The 17077-nt window shown below is 54.7% G+C and overlaps 3 protein-coding genes across 7 annotated transcripts in view; 2 read left to right on the plus strand and 1 right to left on the minus strand.

The window, feature by feature from the left end:
• Positions 1-1095, plus strand: part of LOC309824302 (kynurenine--oxoglutarate transaminase 1) — a 33293-nt gene extending 32198 nt beyond the window's left edge. For 3 of the 5 annotated variants that reach the window (XM_082657090.1, XM_082657087.1, XM_082657091.1), the window contains 2 exons: positions 328-414; positions 512-1094. In XM_082657090.1, coding sequence (XP_082513216.1) covers positions 328-414; positions 512-577 — 153 coding nt within the window. In that variant the 3' untranslated portion in view covers positions 578-1094. Of the gene's footprint in view, positions 1-327; positions 415-511 lie in introns of all 5 variants that reach the window. The other 2 variants (XM_082657088.1, XM_082657089.1) reach the window with 1 other exon arrangement.
• Positions 1096-5564: 4469 nt separating this feature from the next.
• On the plus strand, positions 5565-12752 carry SPOUT1 (SPOUT domain containing methyltransferase 1). Its single transcript, XM_082657093.1, has 12 exons — positions 5565-5700; positions 6368-6413; positions 6729-6854; positions 8117-8276; positions 8511-8600; positions 8702-8751; positions 8980-9110; positions 10537-10609; positions 10707-10805; positions 11291-11393; positions 11533-11680; positions 12614-12752. Exons 1-12 carry the CDS (start codon positions 5665-5667, stop codon positions 12680-12682), a joined length of 1131 nt encoding a protein of 376 aa, XP_082513219.1. The 5' UTR covers positions 5565-5664; the 3' UTR covers positions 12683-12752.
• Positions 12753-12767: 15 nt separating this feature from the next.
• Positions 12768-16151, minus strand: ENDOG (endonuclease G; the record flags this gene model as incomplete). Its single annotated transcript, XM_082657094.1, has 3 exons — positions 12768-13120; positions 14346-14455; positions 15642-16151. The coding sequence occupies 3 exons, from the start codon at positions 16149-16151 to the stop codon at positions 12838-12840; spliced, it is 903 nt and encodes a 300-aa protein (XP_082513220.1). The 3' UTR covers positions 12768-12837.
• Between the last annotated feature and the right edge of the window lie 926 nt (positions 16152-17077).

Consider the following 17077-nt stretch of genomic DNA (forward strand, 5'->3'; position numbering starts at 1 on the left):
TTGGCCGTGCCACATGGTTTACAGGATCTTAGTTCCCCGACCAGGGATTGAACCCGCGCCCTCAGCAGTGAAAGCGCAGAGTCCTAACCACTGGACCATCAGGGAATTCCCTAAGACTTATTTATTCTATGGCTCTGCCCTGACCTGCCTGGCTTGGAATGATGATTTGGAATGCTTTTCCTCTGCCCTTGATGCAGCACTGGGAGGTGCTGCACTGAACTAATTTTCCTTCTCCTGTCTCATCACGGAACATCTCTGACCCCCTGGAGCCCCCCAGAGGCCTGCTGGGCTGTGGGGCCGCTGAGACATGGGCTTCCTCCTCCACAGGGCTTGATGGCCATCCCGGTCTCCATCTTCTACAGCGTGCCACATCAGAAGCTCTTTGACCACTATATCCGCTTCTGTTTCATGAAGGTAAAGGACAGGCCTGGAGGAGGGAAGACCTCCCCAAGCCTCCCCATGCCTCCTGCGGGTGTGGGGAGAGGGGTAGGACCAATCTGTGTTGGTGCAGGATGAATCCACGCTCCAGGCCATGGACAAGAAGCTACAGAAGTGGAAGGATGAGCTCAGGCCCTGACATCACCCCCTGGGCCCTGCATTGCCTGCTCCCTGCACACTCTGCAGGGCTCTGTCTTTGTCCAGGTTTCAGCCATTCCCAGGTTGGGGGTAGATGGTACTGGAGGATCTCTTCTCTGTAACACAGAATAACCTCAGGGAAGAGCCCCCCGTTTTGGTCTTGGGACAGTCAGGAGCACTTCCCCATGGCACATAGCTGTGTTCCTGTTGCAGAGGTGAAGGAGGCCTGACCGGGGCCTCTCCCTGGTCCTCCCTGTGCTGGGCTATATGGTCTTGGGTCCCCTCTGGCCTCCCCAGACTCAGCTGGGACTCAGAGGGCAGAGTTCAATAGTGTACTGACCTTGGGTCTTAGCACTGGCCTCAGCCTTGCACTGGCCCCAGCCTTGCATTGGCCCCAGCCAGGCCTCAGGCATCCCTCCCTTTCCTTATCTAAGCTTGATTTTGGAAAGTTGCCCTTAGGCTTGACTCTTCAAGCCAGTACTTTTGCCCATAATAAAGTTTTAAGTTATTCAAACTGTTATTGGCCGCTTCTCTCTGCTTCACACCCTGGTGCTGATTGCAGATGGGGGCTTAGTCAGATTGGAAGGCAACTCCCACCTCCCTGAACCTCAGATCCCAGACTCTCTTTGTACAAATGTGTTTTGAGGCCCAAAGAAGGGCAGGGACTTGGACCTTGTCTGAGGCCACCCAGTTAGTTAATGGTAAAACCAGGCCTAGGGGCTCAGATGGTATGTGTTACCGTTGTTGTTGTTGTTGTTGGTGGTGGTGGTGGTGGTGGTGGTGGTGGTGGTGGTGGTGTGTGTGTGTGTGTGTGTGTGTGTGTGTGTGATGGGGGCCTCAGTTGAGTGTCTAACAGGGAAGACTCGGACAGTCACACCCCACAGGGATCAGAGTCCAGGCCAGGATTGCCAGGGATTACAGAATTAGACAGAAGGGGAAAGGAATGTTTCCCCTAACATTTACTGCTCACCCCTGTATGCCGGGCACTTGGATGCGCACCATCTCATTAAAGGACCCTCTGAGACAGGAGTTACTGCCTCCATTTTACAGGTGAGGAAACCGCTTTGGAGGTGAGGGGACTTACCTGAGGCCATCCAGCTGGTAAAAGGTAGAAATGAGATTTGATCCCAGGGGTGGGCCTCCCACTGGAAAGCAACACAACTCCTGAAATCATTTGGAAGGTGGTGCTGGGGAATTGTCTTGAAGTTGCATTTGCATAGCAAGCTCATGGGTTTTGCTCATATCACATATTTAATTGGGGAGCTGATGGGAACATATAGGATAATAAAATACATTTGGTCTTTGTCCCTGGTTCCTGGCACAGAGCTCCTAAAACCCTTGTAATTTCATGAGTGTTAGTAGTGTCTTTTGTTATTCAAAATGAACCCCTTCAACCATGTGATTAGAGGGTCAGAACTTTCAGCCTCAAACCCAGACCTCAGGGAGGGAAAAGAGACTGGACATTGAGTTCAGTCACATGGCTAATGATTTAATCAGATGCGCATATGTAATAAAATCCCACATAAAAACCGTGAATCACTGAGGCTCAAGGACCTTCTGGGCTGGTGAACACATCGATGCGCTGGTAGGGTGGCCCATCCGGAGAGGGCATGGAACCTCTGCACCCCCCTCTCCCAAGACCTTCGTCTATGTACCTCTTCCATTTGGCTGTTCCTGGGTTGTTATCTTCTCTAATGAAACTCTAATTGTAAGTATAGCGCTTTCCTGAGGGCTGTGAATTGTTTCAGCAAATTATTGAATCTGGGGGGTGGTCATGGAAATGCCGGAATTTGTAGTCGGCCAGGCAGAAGTGGGGGTGGCTGGTGACCCCACTTGCTGCTGACATCTGAAGTGGGAGACAGTCTTGTGGGACTAATACCTTAACCTATGAGGTCTGTGGCAACTTGTCAGAATTTAATTGAAGTGTAGGACACCCACCTGGTGTCAGAGAATTGCTGTTTGGAACATACTTGGTGTTATGACAGGACACTTTCCTTTTTTTTTTTTTTTTTTAATTTTTAAAATTATTTACTTTTTGGCCAGGCGGCACATGGGATCTCAGTTCCCGGACCAGGGATCCAACCTGCACCCCCTGCATTGGAAGTGCAGAGTCTTAACCACTGGACCACCAGGGAAGTCCCAGGACACTTCTTCCTTTCCCAACTATGACTTTGTAATACTATCACTGTTCCAAAGTCAAGATTGTGAAACAAAATAACAACTCAGAAGCTCAGGGTTGGAGCCCCTTTGCCATACTACACATAGCCTGATGATAAGCAAGTCCTCAATGGGGTAAACCCATAGATCTCTTGGATAGAACCACCCTGACCAAAGGTTTCATGTCTCATGAACCAATCCAGAATCTGCCCATAACTCAAATCTGTGGCTCTACAGAGATTCCAGATCTTAGACTGAGTAACCTCAGCCAACCTGAGATGCATAAATGACTTTGCCTTTCATTCAGATAGGGGAGAGCGGGGGAACGGTGAAATAAACACAAGCCCTGTAATGATAACACACACTTTGAATTAGAAATGAATCTCTCCTCTACTAGGCTGTAAACTCCAGATCAGTATCTGCTTTCCCTACCATTGTGTCCCTGGCGGTTAGCACAGGGAGTTCCAGCCTCAAAATAGGATCTGCTTGATAAGTATTTGTTGATTGAATGAATATTGACTCAAATTTATTATTTAAAAAAGAAAGTGTATCTCATTCCTTGCCGGTAGGAATGCAAACTGGTATAACCGCTTTGGAAGACAGCTTGGCCATTTCTTTTTTATTTATTTATTTATTTGGCTGCGCCGGGTGTTAGTCACGGCACACAGGATCTTCGTCGCCACGTGTGGGATCTTTTAGTTGCGGCATGCGAACTCTTAGTTGCAGCATGTGGGATCTAGTTCCCTGACCAGGAATTGAACCCGGGCCCCCTGCATTGGGAGCACGGAGTCTTAGCCACTGGACCACCAGGGAAGTCCCAGTTTGGCAATTTCTTACAAAGCTAAACATAGTCTTACTGTTGGATCCAGCAATCAGACTTCCAGCTATTTACCCAAATGAGCTGATAATTCATGTCCACACAAAAACCTGCACATGAATATTTGCAGCAGTTTTATTCATAATTGCCAAATACTGGAAGCAACCAAATGTCCTTCAAAAGGTGAATGGATAGACACACAGTGGCATAGCCATACAACGAATAGTATCCAGCAGTAAAAAGAAATGTGCTATCGGGGACTTCCCTGGTGGTGGAGTGGTTAAGACTCCGTACTCCCAGTGCAGGGGGCACGGATTCAATCCCTGCTCAGGGAACTAGATCCCACATGCATGTAGCAACTAAGAGTTCACATGACACAACTAAGGAGTCGGCGAGCCGCAACTAAGACCTGGCGCAACCAAATAAATGAATAAATATAAATAAATTTTTAAAAATTATATCTTCAACCTACTGTAAAAGAAAAAGAAATGAGTTATCAAGCCATTAGAAGATATGGAGGTGATCTCGGAGAGACAGCAGTGAGGTCTTATTTCCCTGCCCAGGAATTGAACCTGCGTAGCCCAGATGAAAACCAGGAATCCTAGCCGCTAGAGCACCAGGGGCTAGAGGCTAGAAGCAAAGTGGCCCTGGCTCTTTCCCCCATTTGAGAGCAAGAATGTTTCAAGGAGGCAAAAACTGTAAAAAAACAGGTACAGAGTTTATTATTAGAGACACAGCACTATGGGAAAGCACACAGAGAAACAGTTTATTTATTTAAGTCGAAGCTAGGCAGAAATACACACCCAGAGAGAAAGGGTGTGGGCATCCTTTCTAATGGGGAGGAGTGGAGTAAAGAGGCGATTTAAATCACTTATATAGGACAGTTCTTCCTGGTCTTTGTTTACCTTTGGCCAATTATCTCGTTTCTTTTTTCACACATGACTGGTCCTAGGACCCTCCCCAAGCTGCGTGTGCAACTTTTTGCTAAGATGGATTCCACCGCAGAGGCCTGTGTGTGTATGTCCACTTATTATGGGGTGGTGCCCCCTCCCTTTTTGACCCCCAAGGAGCCTTCCTGCACATGTCCAGACAGGAAGTTTTCCTTGACCTCAGGAGTGGTTATCTTATCTCTTTACTTCAGCAGAGCTCAGCTTCTGCCGCTAGCTTTGACCTTGGAGCATCTGGGTGAGAACAGAGCTTCAGTGTTACTCCACTTGACAAACCCCAGCTGTCCAGCCCAGGGGCCCATCTATCTCCTACTTTAGAGGAACTTTAAATGCATGTTGCTTAGTGAAAGAAGGGAGTCTGAAAAGGCTGCATACTGTCTGATTCCAACTATATGACATTCTGGAAAAGGCAAAACTATAGGGACAGTAAAAAAGATCAGGGTCCCCGTGGTTACCAGGGGCTTGAGGGGTGGGGGAGGTAGGTGGAGCACAGAGGATTTTAGGGCAGTGAATCAATTTTGTATGATACTGTAATGGTAGATATATGACATTATGCATTTGTCAAAACTGTTAGAATGTACAACACAAAGAGTGAACCCTAATGTAAACTGTGAACAATGCATCAATATAGGTTCATCAACTATAACAAATGTACACATTAACACATGTGAACAACAGAAACTGAGTGGGGGTTATGTGAACTCTGTGCTATCTGTTCAATTTTCGGTAAAACTAAATCTGCTCTAAAAAAGTAAAGTCTGATAATTAAAAGAGAGTAAATGAACGAATCTATAAGATAATTGGATTAAATTATTGCCAGCTCTGAATCACACTCCAGCTCTGGGCCTCAGGGTCCCCATGTGTAAAACCAAGCTGAGCTTTGAGTTTCGCGCCCGACGGGAGGAGAGAGGGTAGCTTTCCTATCGTCCAAGGGTTCAGGAGAGAACCGGATACCGTGCGTCTTTGGACACCCAGGCCTGCGATGAGCCCCGCCCACCCCCGGGAGCCCGCCCCCAGGAGCCAGTCCCAGGCCCACACGCTCCCTCAGCCCGGAGCATAGGCCGCGCCCTCGCACGCCATTGGCTCTCCGATTGGACGGCTCGGAGGAGGTGTTGGCGGAAGGGGTGAGTCTGATTGGCTGGGCGGGGCCGACGGTGTGCGACTAACATGGCGGAGCGCGGGAGGAAGAGGCCCTGCGGCCCGGTAGGTGGAGGGATGTGGGATCCCGCGGCAGGGCGCGGGGTGGAGGCAAGAGAAAGAGCCGCTTGGGGGCCCGTGGCGGGGCCTGGCCGCACCTCTAGCTCCCTGCTCGTCGCTGCTCCGCGGCCCGAGTCCCCGAGGTTCCGCATGCTCATGGCCTCAAGCACCCCTGTCCAGATGAGAACCGGAGGTGGGAGCCGGGGTTCGAGTCAGAGCCGGGACTGCGTTGGGTAACTCATTGCCCGGGGCCCGGATTCAGAAGACCGGACCCGGCTCGGAATCCCGAGCCCTTTCGTGGCGTATCTCTTCTGACACCAGGGCGACAGTGGGCAGGTCCTGTCCCCCTGAACCTGTTTCCTCTTCTCTCCAGGAATTGTCTCATTAATTGTTTAATTGTCTCATTAATTGTTTAATTGTCTCATTAAACAATTTATTGAATGCTTACTGTGTGCCAGGTGTGGTCTCAGGCACTGGGGTACGACAGGTCCCTGCCCTCCTGACGCTTTCTCTGGGCAGCAGGAGTGTGGCGTGGGGGGCGGGGGGAGGGTTCCCTCGTTTCCTCACCACCTCCATTTAAAGAGAGGGGACAGCTGTGGAGCAGCAAGTGGGACCTCCTCTCGGGTGTGACCATTCAGCCTCACTCCTATATCTCCTCCCACCCCTACTCCAGGGTGAACATGGCCAGAGGGTGGAGTGGCGAAAATGGAAGCAACAGAGTAAGTAAGGGACCGGGGCGGTGGGCTCAGATGGGGAGATGAGCGTCTGTGCTCACCTCTCCCCGAGGCCACTCCATCAGTGCACAGCTGAATCTTGGGGAAAAGCCACCAGATTTGGCCCCTCTAGGTCCCACAGTACCCAAAATGGAGAACACGGGGCCAGAAGCCCTGGGAGGCTCCTTTGGCTGCTGTCTCAGCAGCACTGGAGAGCCCAGGCTGCCCCTACTGAGAGGACATCACCTCCTGGACTGCTCCAAGTCCTCCTCACGTCCAAGTCCCTCTTCCCTCCACCAATCGGGATGTCCTCTTATCCAGAAAAAGAGGAGAAAAAGAAGTGGAAGGATCTCAAGATGGTGAAGAAACTGGAGCGGCAGCGAGTGCAGGAGGAACAGGCAAAGCGACAGCAGGAGGAGGAGGCAGCTGCCCAGAGGGAGGATCGGGGTGAGCAAGCTGGGTCCTCGGTAGGGCAGAGAATGTTATAGCTGGAAGGGCCCTTAGGGGCCAGTGGGTCCAGACATCTTGTCCTGATGGAGAAAATGAGGCTCAGAGAACGGGAGGGACCCAGAAAACTGAGTCCTAACTTCCTACTTAGGTAGATTTCGATTCTGTGGAGGGTAAGCATCATATATCATCACTTTATGCCTCTAGAACCTCATCATTGTAATGATAGTTAATTTTTTTCCTTTTTTATTGATCACTGTGTGCTTTAATTTCACTTTTCATTTAAGTATTTTGATTTCATAATAAGAATGTCTCTTTTTTCTCATTAAATAATACATGCTCAAAACAAAACTCCCCAAACAATACAGAAAACAATAAAGAAAGGAAAAATCCCAGCAAACATTGCAGTTAACATTTCTCCAGCTATGTTAACACCCACTTATATATAGGTAGGGAGGTATATAGATACAGTTTTACGAAAGTTGAGACTGCTTTATCCACACACTCCTGGAGCTGTTTTTTCTCATCCCACATTGTATCCTGGATGTCCTTCCGTGTTCGTACATTTGGATCTACCCTAACAAGTTGTATCTTTCCTCCTCGGCCAGACCCAAAGGTCTGGAGGGTCAGGGGGCCATATTGTACCCTGTAAGCCCAGTGGTTACCAGTGATGATGGTGACAGTGGGGACAGAAACTGAGCATGTCAGCTGTCTGACACCGGGAAAGCCCTTTATCTCCTGTGGCTCCCTTTGGACAACTCTGGGAGGGAAAGTGTGGTGGTCCCTCTGAAGCCAGCTGTCCTGCCTTTTGTGTGACCTTGGGTCACATATTTGACCTCTGTGGGCTGAAGTTTCCCCACCTCTCAATCGGGATCATGGTATACCTGCTTCCTAGGGTTATTGGTTAACTGTGCACATATAAAAGGCACTAAGAATAAATATTAACTCATTATCATCCCTATTTGACGCCTGGGGAACTGAGGTGGTAGGGGGCAGAGGATGTGAATATAGGTCAGTTCTTCTAACCGCTCCCTTGCCTGGCCCAGTGGTATGCCCTTCTTACGGGAGTCCTGGAGACCTCTGATTCCATTTTCTTCCTGGGGAGATTAAGGCCCAGAGAGGGGAGTTGGATCTATGCTGCTTGGCTCAAAACTCCTCACAGTAGGAAAATTCTCTAACTCTGGGCCCTGGGATTAGAGCAAGGGAGGGGAGGGATGGCCCTGGCCTCTCTGGCTGACCATGAACACCCCTGTCCTGCCCAGGGCGGCACTACACCCTGAGCGTGGCCCTTCCGGGCTCCATCCTGGACAACGCCCAGTCGCCCGAGCTTCGCACCTACCTGGCTGGCCAGATTGCTAGAGCCTGCACCATCTTCTGCGTGGATGAGATTGTGGTGTTTGATGAAGAGGGCCAAGATGCCAAGTGAGGGACCATCCAGCGGGCCCCGGGGCTCAGGGAGAAGGGGGGGGCTGCCATGATTGGCTGGGCTTCCCTTTTTTCCCTGCCTACTTGCCTGGGCTGCGGATCCCGTCTGAATGCCCCCATTGTAACCCTGGCGGGTTGAGTTGCAAAGCAGGGGTGCTGCAGAGGTCATACTGGGGGGAGGAGCTCTTGAAGGAAACCCGGTGGGCTTGAGCCCTATCTTTCTCTCTCCAGGACTGTGGAGGGGGAATTCAGGGGAGTCGGCAAGAAGGGGCAGGCATGCGTGCAGCTGGCCCGGATCCTGCAGTACCTGGAGTGTCCCCAGTAAGGGCATGAAGGACAGACTTGCCAGAGCATGTGGGAGGGGTGGTCACGGTGCAGGTCGGATGGGAGGTGGCCTCCCTGAGATCTGCGTCCTTTCCTAGGTACCTAAGAAAAGCATTCTTCCCCAAGCATCAGGATCTACAGTTTGCAGGTAAGGCTGTGGGGGCCTGACCCCCCTTTCCCATGGATCATCCCCCAGACCCTGAGAAATCATGGGACAGTTGGGAAAGCAGGCCCAGGCAGGGCAAGGCCTGTGGCTGGTGAGAAGCAGCAGATCTGTGGCAGAGCTGGAACCTGAACCAGGGCTCCCAGCCTTACCTTCCACCCCTCCGTGTGCCTCTGCACCTCCCAGAATCTTCCTGGCCCTCCCCAACCACAGGGCTCCTGAACCCCTTGGACAGCCCTCACCACATGCGTCAGGATGAGGAATCCGAGTTCCGAGAGGGCATCGTGGTGGACCGGCCCACCCGGCCGGGCCAGGGCTCCTTTGTCAACTGTGGCATGAAGAAGGTAGGAATTGGAGGGTGTGTCGAGACACGTTTCCCAGACACACCCTGGCTACGGAGGGCACATGGGTGGAGAGCCCTGGCCCCAGGCATCTCTGCCTGCCAGTCCCCCATTGATGCAGATTTGGGCCAGAGAAGTACCTAAAATGGGGCTCAACAGATAAAGCCAGGAGCAAAATTTACTGTTTTAGAAAAATCAAATCAACAGAAGATAGTCCTTATACGAAAAACAAACCAAAAGAAAACCCGGGAAAATCAAGTTCACGATGCCTCTGGGGCTGTTCCGGAGCGCTGCCAAGCTGGGGCTCGGAGCATTCGTTTGCCACCTATTAACCCTAAGTCTCCTAGAGAAGGAGGCAGAAACATTTAAACAGAGGAGGATCCCCTCCCCTCAAAAAGAACAGATCTGAGGTAACTGGCTAAAAACAGAACCGGATGACCCAGACCCAGATGAAGAGAGAAATGAATGTGAAACCCGCAAAAGAGAAAGTGTCCCATCCTGAATTCAAAAGTGGGACAAGGGAATTCCATCATAATCCAGTGATTAGGACTCCATGCTTTCACTGCCGAGGGCGTGGGTCCAATCCCTGGTCAGGGAACTGAGATTCCACAAGCCGTGCAGCGCGGTGGGGGGAAAAAAAAAAACTAAAATGGGGACAAAACACAAACATCAAGTGTCCTTCCTCACAGGCTCCCATGTAGTCAGCATTTACTTCATGCCAGGCCCTGTGCAGTGTAACAACAGGTATTATTTATGGAACATCTTCTGTTTGACGATTAGGACACTAAGGCTCAGAGGGGTTAAGTGACCACTCAAACTGCTATAGCTAGTAAGTGGCATAGCCACCAAAATGTAGGAAACTGGGATTTAATCTACTCATGAAATACTTCCTACTCTGTGCCAGGCCTGGACCAGTGTCTTGCAGTAGTCGTTTTGCAAGAATGGTCTCTTGGACTTCCCTGGTTGCGCAGTGGTTCAGAATCCACCTGCCAATGCAGGGGACACGGGTTCGAGCCCTGCTCCGGGAAGATCCCACATGCCGCGGAGCAACTAAGCCCATGCGCCACAACTACTGAGCCTGAGCTCTAGACCCCCGAGAGCCACAACTACTGAAGCCCGTGCACCTAGAGCCCGTGCTCTGCAACCAGAGAAGCCACTGCAATGAGAAGCCCGTGCACCACAACGAAGAGTAGCCCCGGCTCACTGCAACTAGAGAAAGCCCGTGCACAGCAACGAAGACCCAATGCAGCCAAAATTAATTAATTAATTAATAATAAAAGAATAGTCTCTGTGAGCAGGTCTGGCCCAGGTGCCGGGGAGCGGGGCTCGAAGGGTGACCTGGACCCCTGAGGTGCCCCTGTGTCTGGGAGAGCAGCGACCCCCGCTCTCCTGCGGGGGACAGCACCAGTTTCTTCTGGCTTCTTCCCAGGAGGTGAAGATCGACAAGCACTTGGAGCCTGGACTCCGGGTGACGGTGCGGCTGAACCAGCAGCAGCTCCCAGGTACCCTAAAGCGTCCCCAGCCTGGCCCGCCTGCGGGCTCGGAGCCACTTCCTTGTCCCCTCGCCCCGTCTTCACAGCCTGTCTGCTTCCCCTCCAGAATGCAAGACCTACCGTGGAAAAGTCGTGTCGTCACAGGACCCTCGCACCAAAGCTGGTCTCTACTGGGGCTACACGGTCCGCCTGGCCTCCTGCCTCAGTAAGGACAGAGCTTCCTCCTGTGAATATCCGTCCTCTCTCTCTGGGAGGCCACAGAGAGCCTTGCTTGACCCAAAAGTCAGGCCGGGGTCCTAACCCTACTCACTTGCCGTGTGACTTGGGCAAGTGCCTTTCCTTCTCTGGGCCTTGGTCTCCTTGAGTGCACTGCCTGGAATGCTTTTAAGGACTTCTGAGGAAAAGCATCTTTAATAATGTCTGCCATGGGGTCGGGAATGGGGGCAAAAGGGCCAGATAAGTCAGAGGTCCACTACTTGCTTTTGGAGCTCCTTCCTCCCCACCCTCTGCTTTGTCTCCCCAAGCTGGTACACGCACGGTCTCTGCCTGTTCCATCGCTGACTTCCCAGCAAGAGTGAGGGGCCTGGCTGTGGCTCTCTTACCTAAACCACGCCCCCCAACACGTACGCGCAGCCAAGTGGCAGTGGCCTGTGGGGTACAGAGCCCCCAGTGAGCTGGCCTCCCCCGCAGGTGCTGTGTTTGCTGAGGCCCCCTTCCAGGACGGCTATGACCTGACCATTGGGACATCAGAGCGAGGCTCAGACGTGGCCTCCGTCCAGCTTCCCAACTTCAGGTGGGTCCAGCCAGGGGAGGAGGAACGCAGCAGGGGACGGGACTGGTGGGGGCAGAGTTGTACGGACCGGGCCCCTGCGCATATGGGGGGCTGAGAGCCCTGGGGGCTGCACTCAGTGACCCCCTCCTGTGGGCGCCAGGCACGCTCTCGTGGTGTTTGGGGGCCTCCAAGGGCTGGAAGCTGGAGTGGATGCTGACCCCAACCTGGAGGTGGCTGAGCCCAGTGTCCTCTTCGATCGGTACGTCAACACCTGCCCCAAGCAGGGCAGCCGCACCATCCGCACAGAGGTGAGCCCGCCCGCCTCCCCGACCTCCAGGCCCAGCCTGCTCACCACCCGCAGGGGCTGGAGCCTTGGGGTCCGTCCAAAGGGGGGCGTTGCAACCCTCTTCCCGTCCCCCACCCCGCCCAGGGCTGCCCTGAGCCAGCCTCCTCTAGGCCTCCTCGCCCCCTTTAGCTCTCACCACAGCAGAACTGCAGCAGGGACAAGTTGAGAGTGGGCTGGGAGTTGGGAATCCTGGGTGCTGGTGCCCATCCAGCTGCTCCAGGAGCACCTGGCTGACCCAGGAGACCCCACCCATCCCTGCTCTAGGCCTGTTCCCTTAGCTATACGCTCCGTGTTCCACTTCCCCGTGTCTGACCCTGGTGGGCAGGGCAGCCCTCCTCTCTGGCACCTCTGTCCCATGGGGGACAGGATGCGACCAGCTCTGAGAGCTTTCCACCTGGGCAGCCACTTCTGAGGGCAGCACAGAACGCTGTACCTGTGGGCACTTCCTGGGGGAAGGTGCCACTGCTTCCACTGGTCTCAAAGGGTGGTGACCAAACAGGTGGACAGCCTCAGTCTACCTGTCCCTGAGAGCCCTGCCAGGGCCAGGTGTCGCACGCTTGCCAGCCACAGCCTCCCAAGCAGGAATCCCTGCTCCCACCCTTCCGACAGCTACACAGAGGGCCCTCCCTGCCCGTCACCTGCCCCTCCCGCTCCCCAATCCTGGGAGGCAGCTATTACGATCATCCCCATTTTACAGAGGAGGATACCTAGAAGCAGAGAGGTGAGGCCCTTTCCTGGCCAGTGACAGATTTGCAGGATGAAGCTGGGCCTGTGCTTCATAACCCCCCTACCCCAGGCCCTGCTGAGGGCAGCATACCCCAAGGGGCTGGGTCCTGGGCAGTGGGGCACCTGCTAGCTTCCCAGGCCCCAGCCTGTTGCTGTGCTTCTCTTCCAGGAAGCCATCCTCATCTCCCTGGCTGCCCTGCAGCCTGGCCTCACCCACGCGGGTGTCCGGCCCAGCTGAAGGTTCTGTCGGGCCCAAGACGGCACAGAAACAGTGGTGAAGCCAGAGGTTCCCACGGGTCACCTGGGACAGACACACCAAAGACTTGTCTCCAAAAATGAACACCTTTAATTCGACCCAGTCCCCCCGACCCCACAGTCTGGCTGGGGCTGCCCTTACTTGCTGCCTGCAGTGATGGCCTTAAGGCTGCCTGTCCGTGCCAGGATATTTGGCACAAAGAGCAGCCCTGAGGCCCGCTCAATGCTCTCGATGGGCACCAGGAAGCGCTCCAGCGGGACCGCCTCATCCACAGGCGCGTTGGGCATCACATAGGAGCGGAGTTCGATCTGCCCGTCTGCTGCCTCCAGGATCAGCACTTTGAAGAAGTGGGTGGGCACTGCCACGTGGTTCTTGCCAATTACCTGGTACTTCACATAGGACTTCCCATCAGCCTCAGTCCTGTGGGCAGACCCAGGCACACATGGCCTTTTAGGGCTCCTGGGGGACTTGGTCAGACCCAAGGCCACCGCCTCCAGGGAGCCTTCCCTGACCCGACCTCCAGCTTGTGTCAACCTGCAGGACCACCCCTCAGCGTGAGGCTTCTTTGCCCTGCTTGGCTCCCCCAGGAGGCTGGGAGCTCCCTGCAGGGTAGAGAGTCACTCTTCCCCTGTTTTCTTCATGTCCAACACTGGGTCAGGTAGAGTGGGTGGTGGCAATAAACGCTGCAGAAAGAATCAGGCCTTCATTCACATTCATCCGTGTGGACCCTCGATTACTGTCTGTCTCTCCCTGTGGAGGGTGGGCACCAAATGGGCAGGGCTGTGGCAGCGGAATTCCCAGCACCAGCACAGGGCCTAGGGCAGAGCAGGTGCCCGGAGCACCGGATGGGTGACTTCAGGCTAAGCCTCCACGGCGTCCGCTCCATTTCAGCAGGCCAGAGGAGGCACTTGCTAATCAAAGTACATCAGTGTCCCAGCCAGCGCCTCAGCAGGCCTGTGCTGAGCCCTTACTACGGTGACATCCACCATCCCGCTTTGTGCCTTAAACAACCATGTGGTAGCTAATGGGTATTATCCCCATTTTACAGGAGAGGATGTTGAGTTCATTTGCCCACTGCACCAAGAAATGAGGTGACAGGGCCTGGATTCCAGCCCAGGCAGAGCCAGCTGTGTGGCCACAACCTCTAGCCTCAGTCATCCCAGTGCTCAGCAGGCTAGAAAATCACCAAGGAAGCTCCGAAGAGCTCAGTCCCTTCTACCTGGGAGGCTGGGCTGCAGAGGGACAAGAGTAAAGGCTCAGGGTCAGAGAGATGGAGTTCAAACCTGGCTCCAGGGGAAGCATAGGGGAAGGCTGCTCCAAGTAGGGGAGACCGAAGGCGAGAGCCTAGTGCAAGCGTTTCTACCCGCGCAGAACACAGAGTCAGGTGGATGTGAAAAGAAATGACACAGGAGAGAGGAACAGGGCAGACTCAGGGCCTGGTGCCCACGGGCAGAGGAGATGTCTAGGTGGGTACCCCAAAGGTCTCTGTGGAGTAGAACTGGGGATCCCGAGACAGGGAATGGACAGATTCGCCAAGAAACCAGATGAGTGGGGACCTGGCGGTGTTGACACAGAGCCTGGGGGGAGCCTGGACGGGATGACTGGGAGGTGCTGGTGTCCCCAGGCCCCCCAGCTCTAGCCTTACCTGGGCAGGAAGAGAGGCCCCGTGCAGACATAGACATTTTGGTAGGTGCGGGTCAGGCTGCGGCTGTACCGTTCCAGGTTGTTCCAGGCATTCTGGTTGAGGTGGGGCACCTGGCAGGAGAAGTGGCCTTCAGTGAGACTGGCTGGAACACTTGCAGTTAGAGGGCTGCCCCAGGCCCTGAGGGGCTGGCACTGGCATGGTGCCAGAAAGTTCCAGCGTGGGTGGGGGGTGGGAACAAGCAGGTGGAGGAAACGGGTTCATGGAAGGAGAGTCACTTAGCCTACACAGTCACATGGGTGGGGCCTGGATAGAGCTCAAGGAGGTGCTACTTTCGTCCAGCTAGAGCGGGAGAACTAGCATCCCAGGTCTCAGAGCTGTTTCTCAGCTCCAAAGAGCCATATGAAGGAAAGGAGGGAACCTCCCAGATAGAAACAGGCCTGCCCACTGCCCCCAGGGGCTCATGGGAAGACCAGCTCTCCCAACCATCTCTCCTTTCCTTTTCCTAGTCTGAACCGCATGCAGAGCTCAGCGGGGAAGGTCAGGAATCTGCTCCTGACTCCACCACTTGAGCTCTCCAGTCCTCAGCACGGCGTCTAGTCAGATGGGTAGGGGACTGTGCTCCTGGGTGAGCACAGTCAGGTCAGAGAGGCTAGGACCTCACAAGCCTCACTCAGAGCCTGACATCCGTCTCCACGTGGGTGTCAGGCCCTGGTGGGAACAGGGCTAGAGGTAGGGCGGCTAGTCCAGGCGCACAGCGACTGCTACTAACGGCCACTGCATGCAGCTCTTTCCTTTTACTCCTGGAAGGAAGGCAGGGTAGGACAATGGCTGAAAGCTCAGGGTTCTCTAGGCAGGCTGCCTGGGTCTCCTCCCACTGTGACACTGCGCCAGTCACTTTGTCTCTCCGAGAATCACTTCCCTCATTATAGCCGGTATTTACTGAATGCTTGTCATGGGCCAGAAAGTGTGCTCAGTACTTTTACGTGCATGGTGTCCTCAGTTCCTCAGCGCCTCTGCACGAGGTAGGTGAATAACAGTTTTATCCCCATTTTACAGACAAGGAAACTGAAGATCAGGGAGGCGCCCGGGGGCCCTCGGTTAAGATCAGAGTGCAGAGTGGGTGCTCAGCGCCCCACCGCTCCGTCCCTTCCGCCTGCGGCGCGCGGTGTGTTCAGCCAGGCGCCTGGCGTAAGGCGCGCACTCGGTAGCTTTCCTATCTGCAGAGGAGCAAATCGAGGCTCAGAGGCGAGCGGTGGCCTCGCCTTCCGCCGCCGGGGCAGGGGTCGCAGGCGATACCTGGGGCGCGATGTTGCTCAGGTAGAAGGTGTCGTTCATGGCCTTCTGGCTCCAGCGGTGGTTGCCGGCGGCGGCGAGATGGCCGCGGTCGAAGCCGCTGCCCCCGTAGTCGGCGTTGGTGGCGCGGTGATACGCATGCACTGAGTCGTCCTCGTGGAAGTCGCAGGAGCGGCGGTCGCTGTCGCCGCGGAGATTCTCAGGCCGCAGCTGCTCGACCACCCAGAGCGCGCAGCGGGTGCGCGGGTCGTAACACAGCATGTACGACTCACGGCTCTTGAGCTGCGCCACCCCGGGCAGCCCGTACTTCGCCAGCTCCCCTGGGCTGCCGCCCGTCGGAGCCCCGGGCACGGCGGGAAGCCCGGCCGCCGCCGCCACAGGCAGCACGGGCAGCCGGCTCAGCAGCCCCGGCGCCGCCCGTGCGTCCGCCCGCCGCCGCCAGCCCTCGGCGGCTGCACCCAGCCCTGCACCCAGCGCCAGGGTCAAGCCGCCCCGAAGCAACTGCTTGGCCATGGATTGTGGCCGGAGCGCGGATGGAGAGCGGTCCGCGGAGACGAAAGAAAGCCTCGACCTCACGCGTCCGACCCGGGAGTCTCTGAAAGGGGCCGCACAGGCCTGCGGGGCCCACCGCGAGGATAGCGCCAAGTGGAGGAGTAAGACAGCGGAATGCGGGTCCCTTCCACTCCCGAGCGCTCCAAAGTATTAATATTATACTCAGGAAGCCAACAGTAGGCGTCAGGACCGGCCCAACTGGACCTCCCGGGGCCCTTCCAGGCGTCACCACCGGCCCAACTGGACTTCCCGGGGTCCTTCCTTTGCCCTTGTTAAGACTGGGCGCTGAGAGGGCGTGGCATCGCCGTCGCGGTTTGTGATTGGCTGCCCCCAGAACCGGCTCCGCCCCGCCAGGTCGCCTTGGTCTCCACCGAGGGATCCTCCCGCTCCGCCAACTAAGATCCCGCAAGCCCCCAGCGGACACACAAAAAAAAGCTTTATAAAGGTTCATACCTTCTAAATCACTTAGAGGACTGAGCTGGGGAAATAAATCAGGAATGCAAGGATTCCCCACCGTATTACTTATAATAGAGGCCGGGGAATAAGCAAAATATTCGGAAATAGGCACTGGTTCCGGACATTTTTAGCACATTAGAATAGTATCTAGACCATAAAAAAATATATATTTTTTTTTTTTTCGGTATGCGGGCCTCTCACTGTTGCGGCCTCTCCCGCTGCGGAGCACAGGTTCCGGACGCACAGGCCCAGCGGCCATGGCTCACGGGCCCAGCCGCTCCGAGGCACGTGGGATCCTCCCGGACCGGGGCACGAACACACGTCCCCTGCATCGGCAGGCGGACTCTCAACCACTGCGCCACCAGGGAAGCCCATAAAAATATTTTTAAATCATACAGCAACTTGCTCACCACCTAACGTGAAGGGAGAGA

Source organism: Grampus griseus (genome assembly GCF_964374135.1).
Source record: "Grampus griseus genome assembly, chromosome: 6".
NCBI classification, from domain to species: domain Eukaryota; kingdom Metazoa; phylum Chordata; class Mammalia; order Artiodactyla; family Delphinidae; genus Grampus; species Grampus griseus.

What these genes read in the sequence shown, in the direction of transcription:
- SPOUT1 (XM_082657093.1), top strand. Translation starts at nt 5,665, where the DNA reads ATGGCGGAGCGCGGGAGGAAGAGGCCCTGCGGCCCG. An exon ending in TCAGGATCTACAGTTTGCAG is followed by an intron (nt 8,752 to 8,979) that starts GTAAGGCTGTGG and finishes CCCCAACCACAG; the next exon opens with GGCTCCTGAACCCCTTGGAC. An exon ending in GAACCAGCAGCAGCTCCCAG is followed by an intron (nt 10,610 to 10,706) that starts GTACCCTAAAGC and finishes CTTCCCCTCCAG; the next exon opens with AATGCAAGACCTACCGTGGA.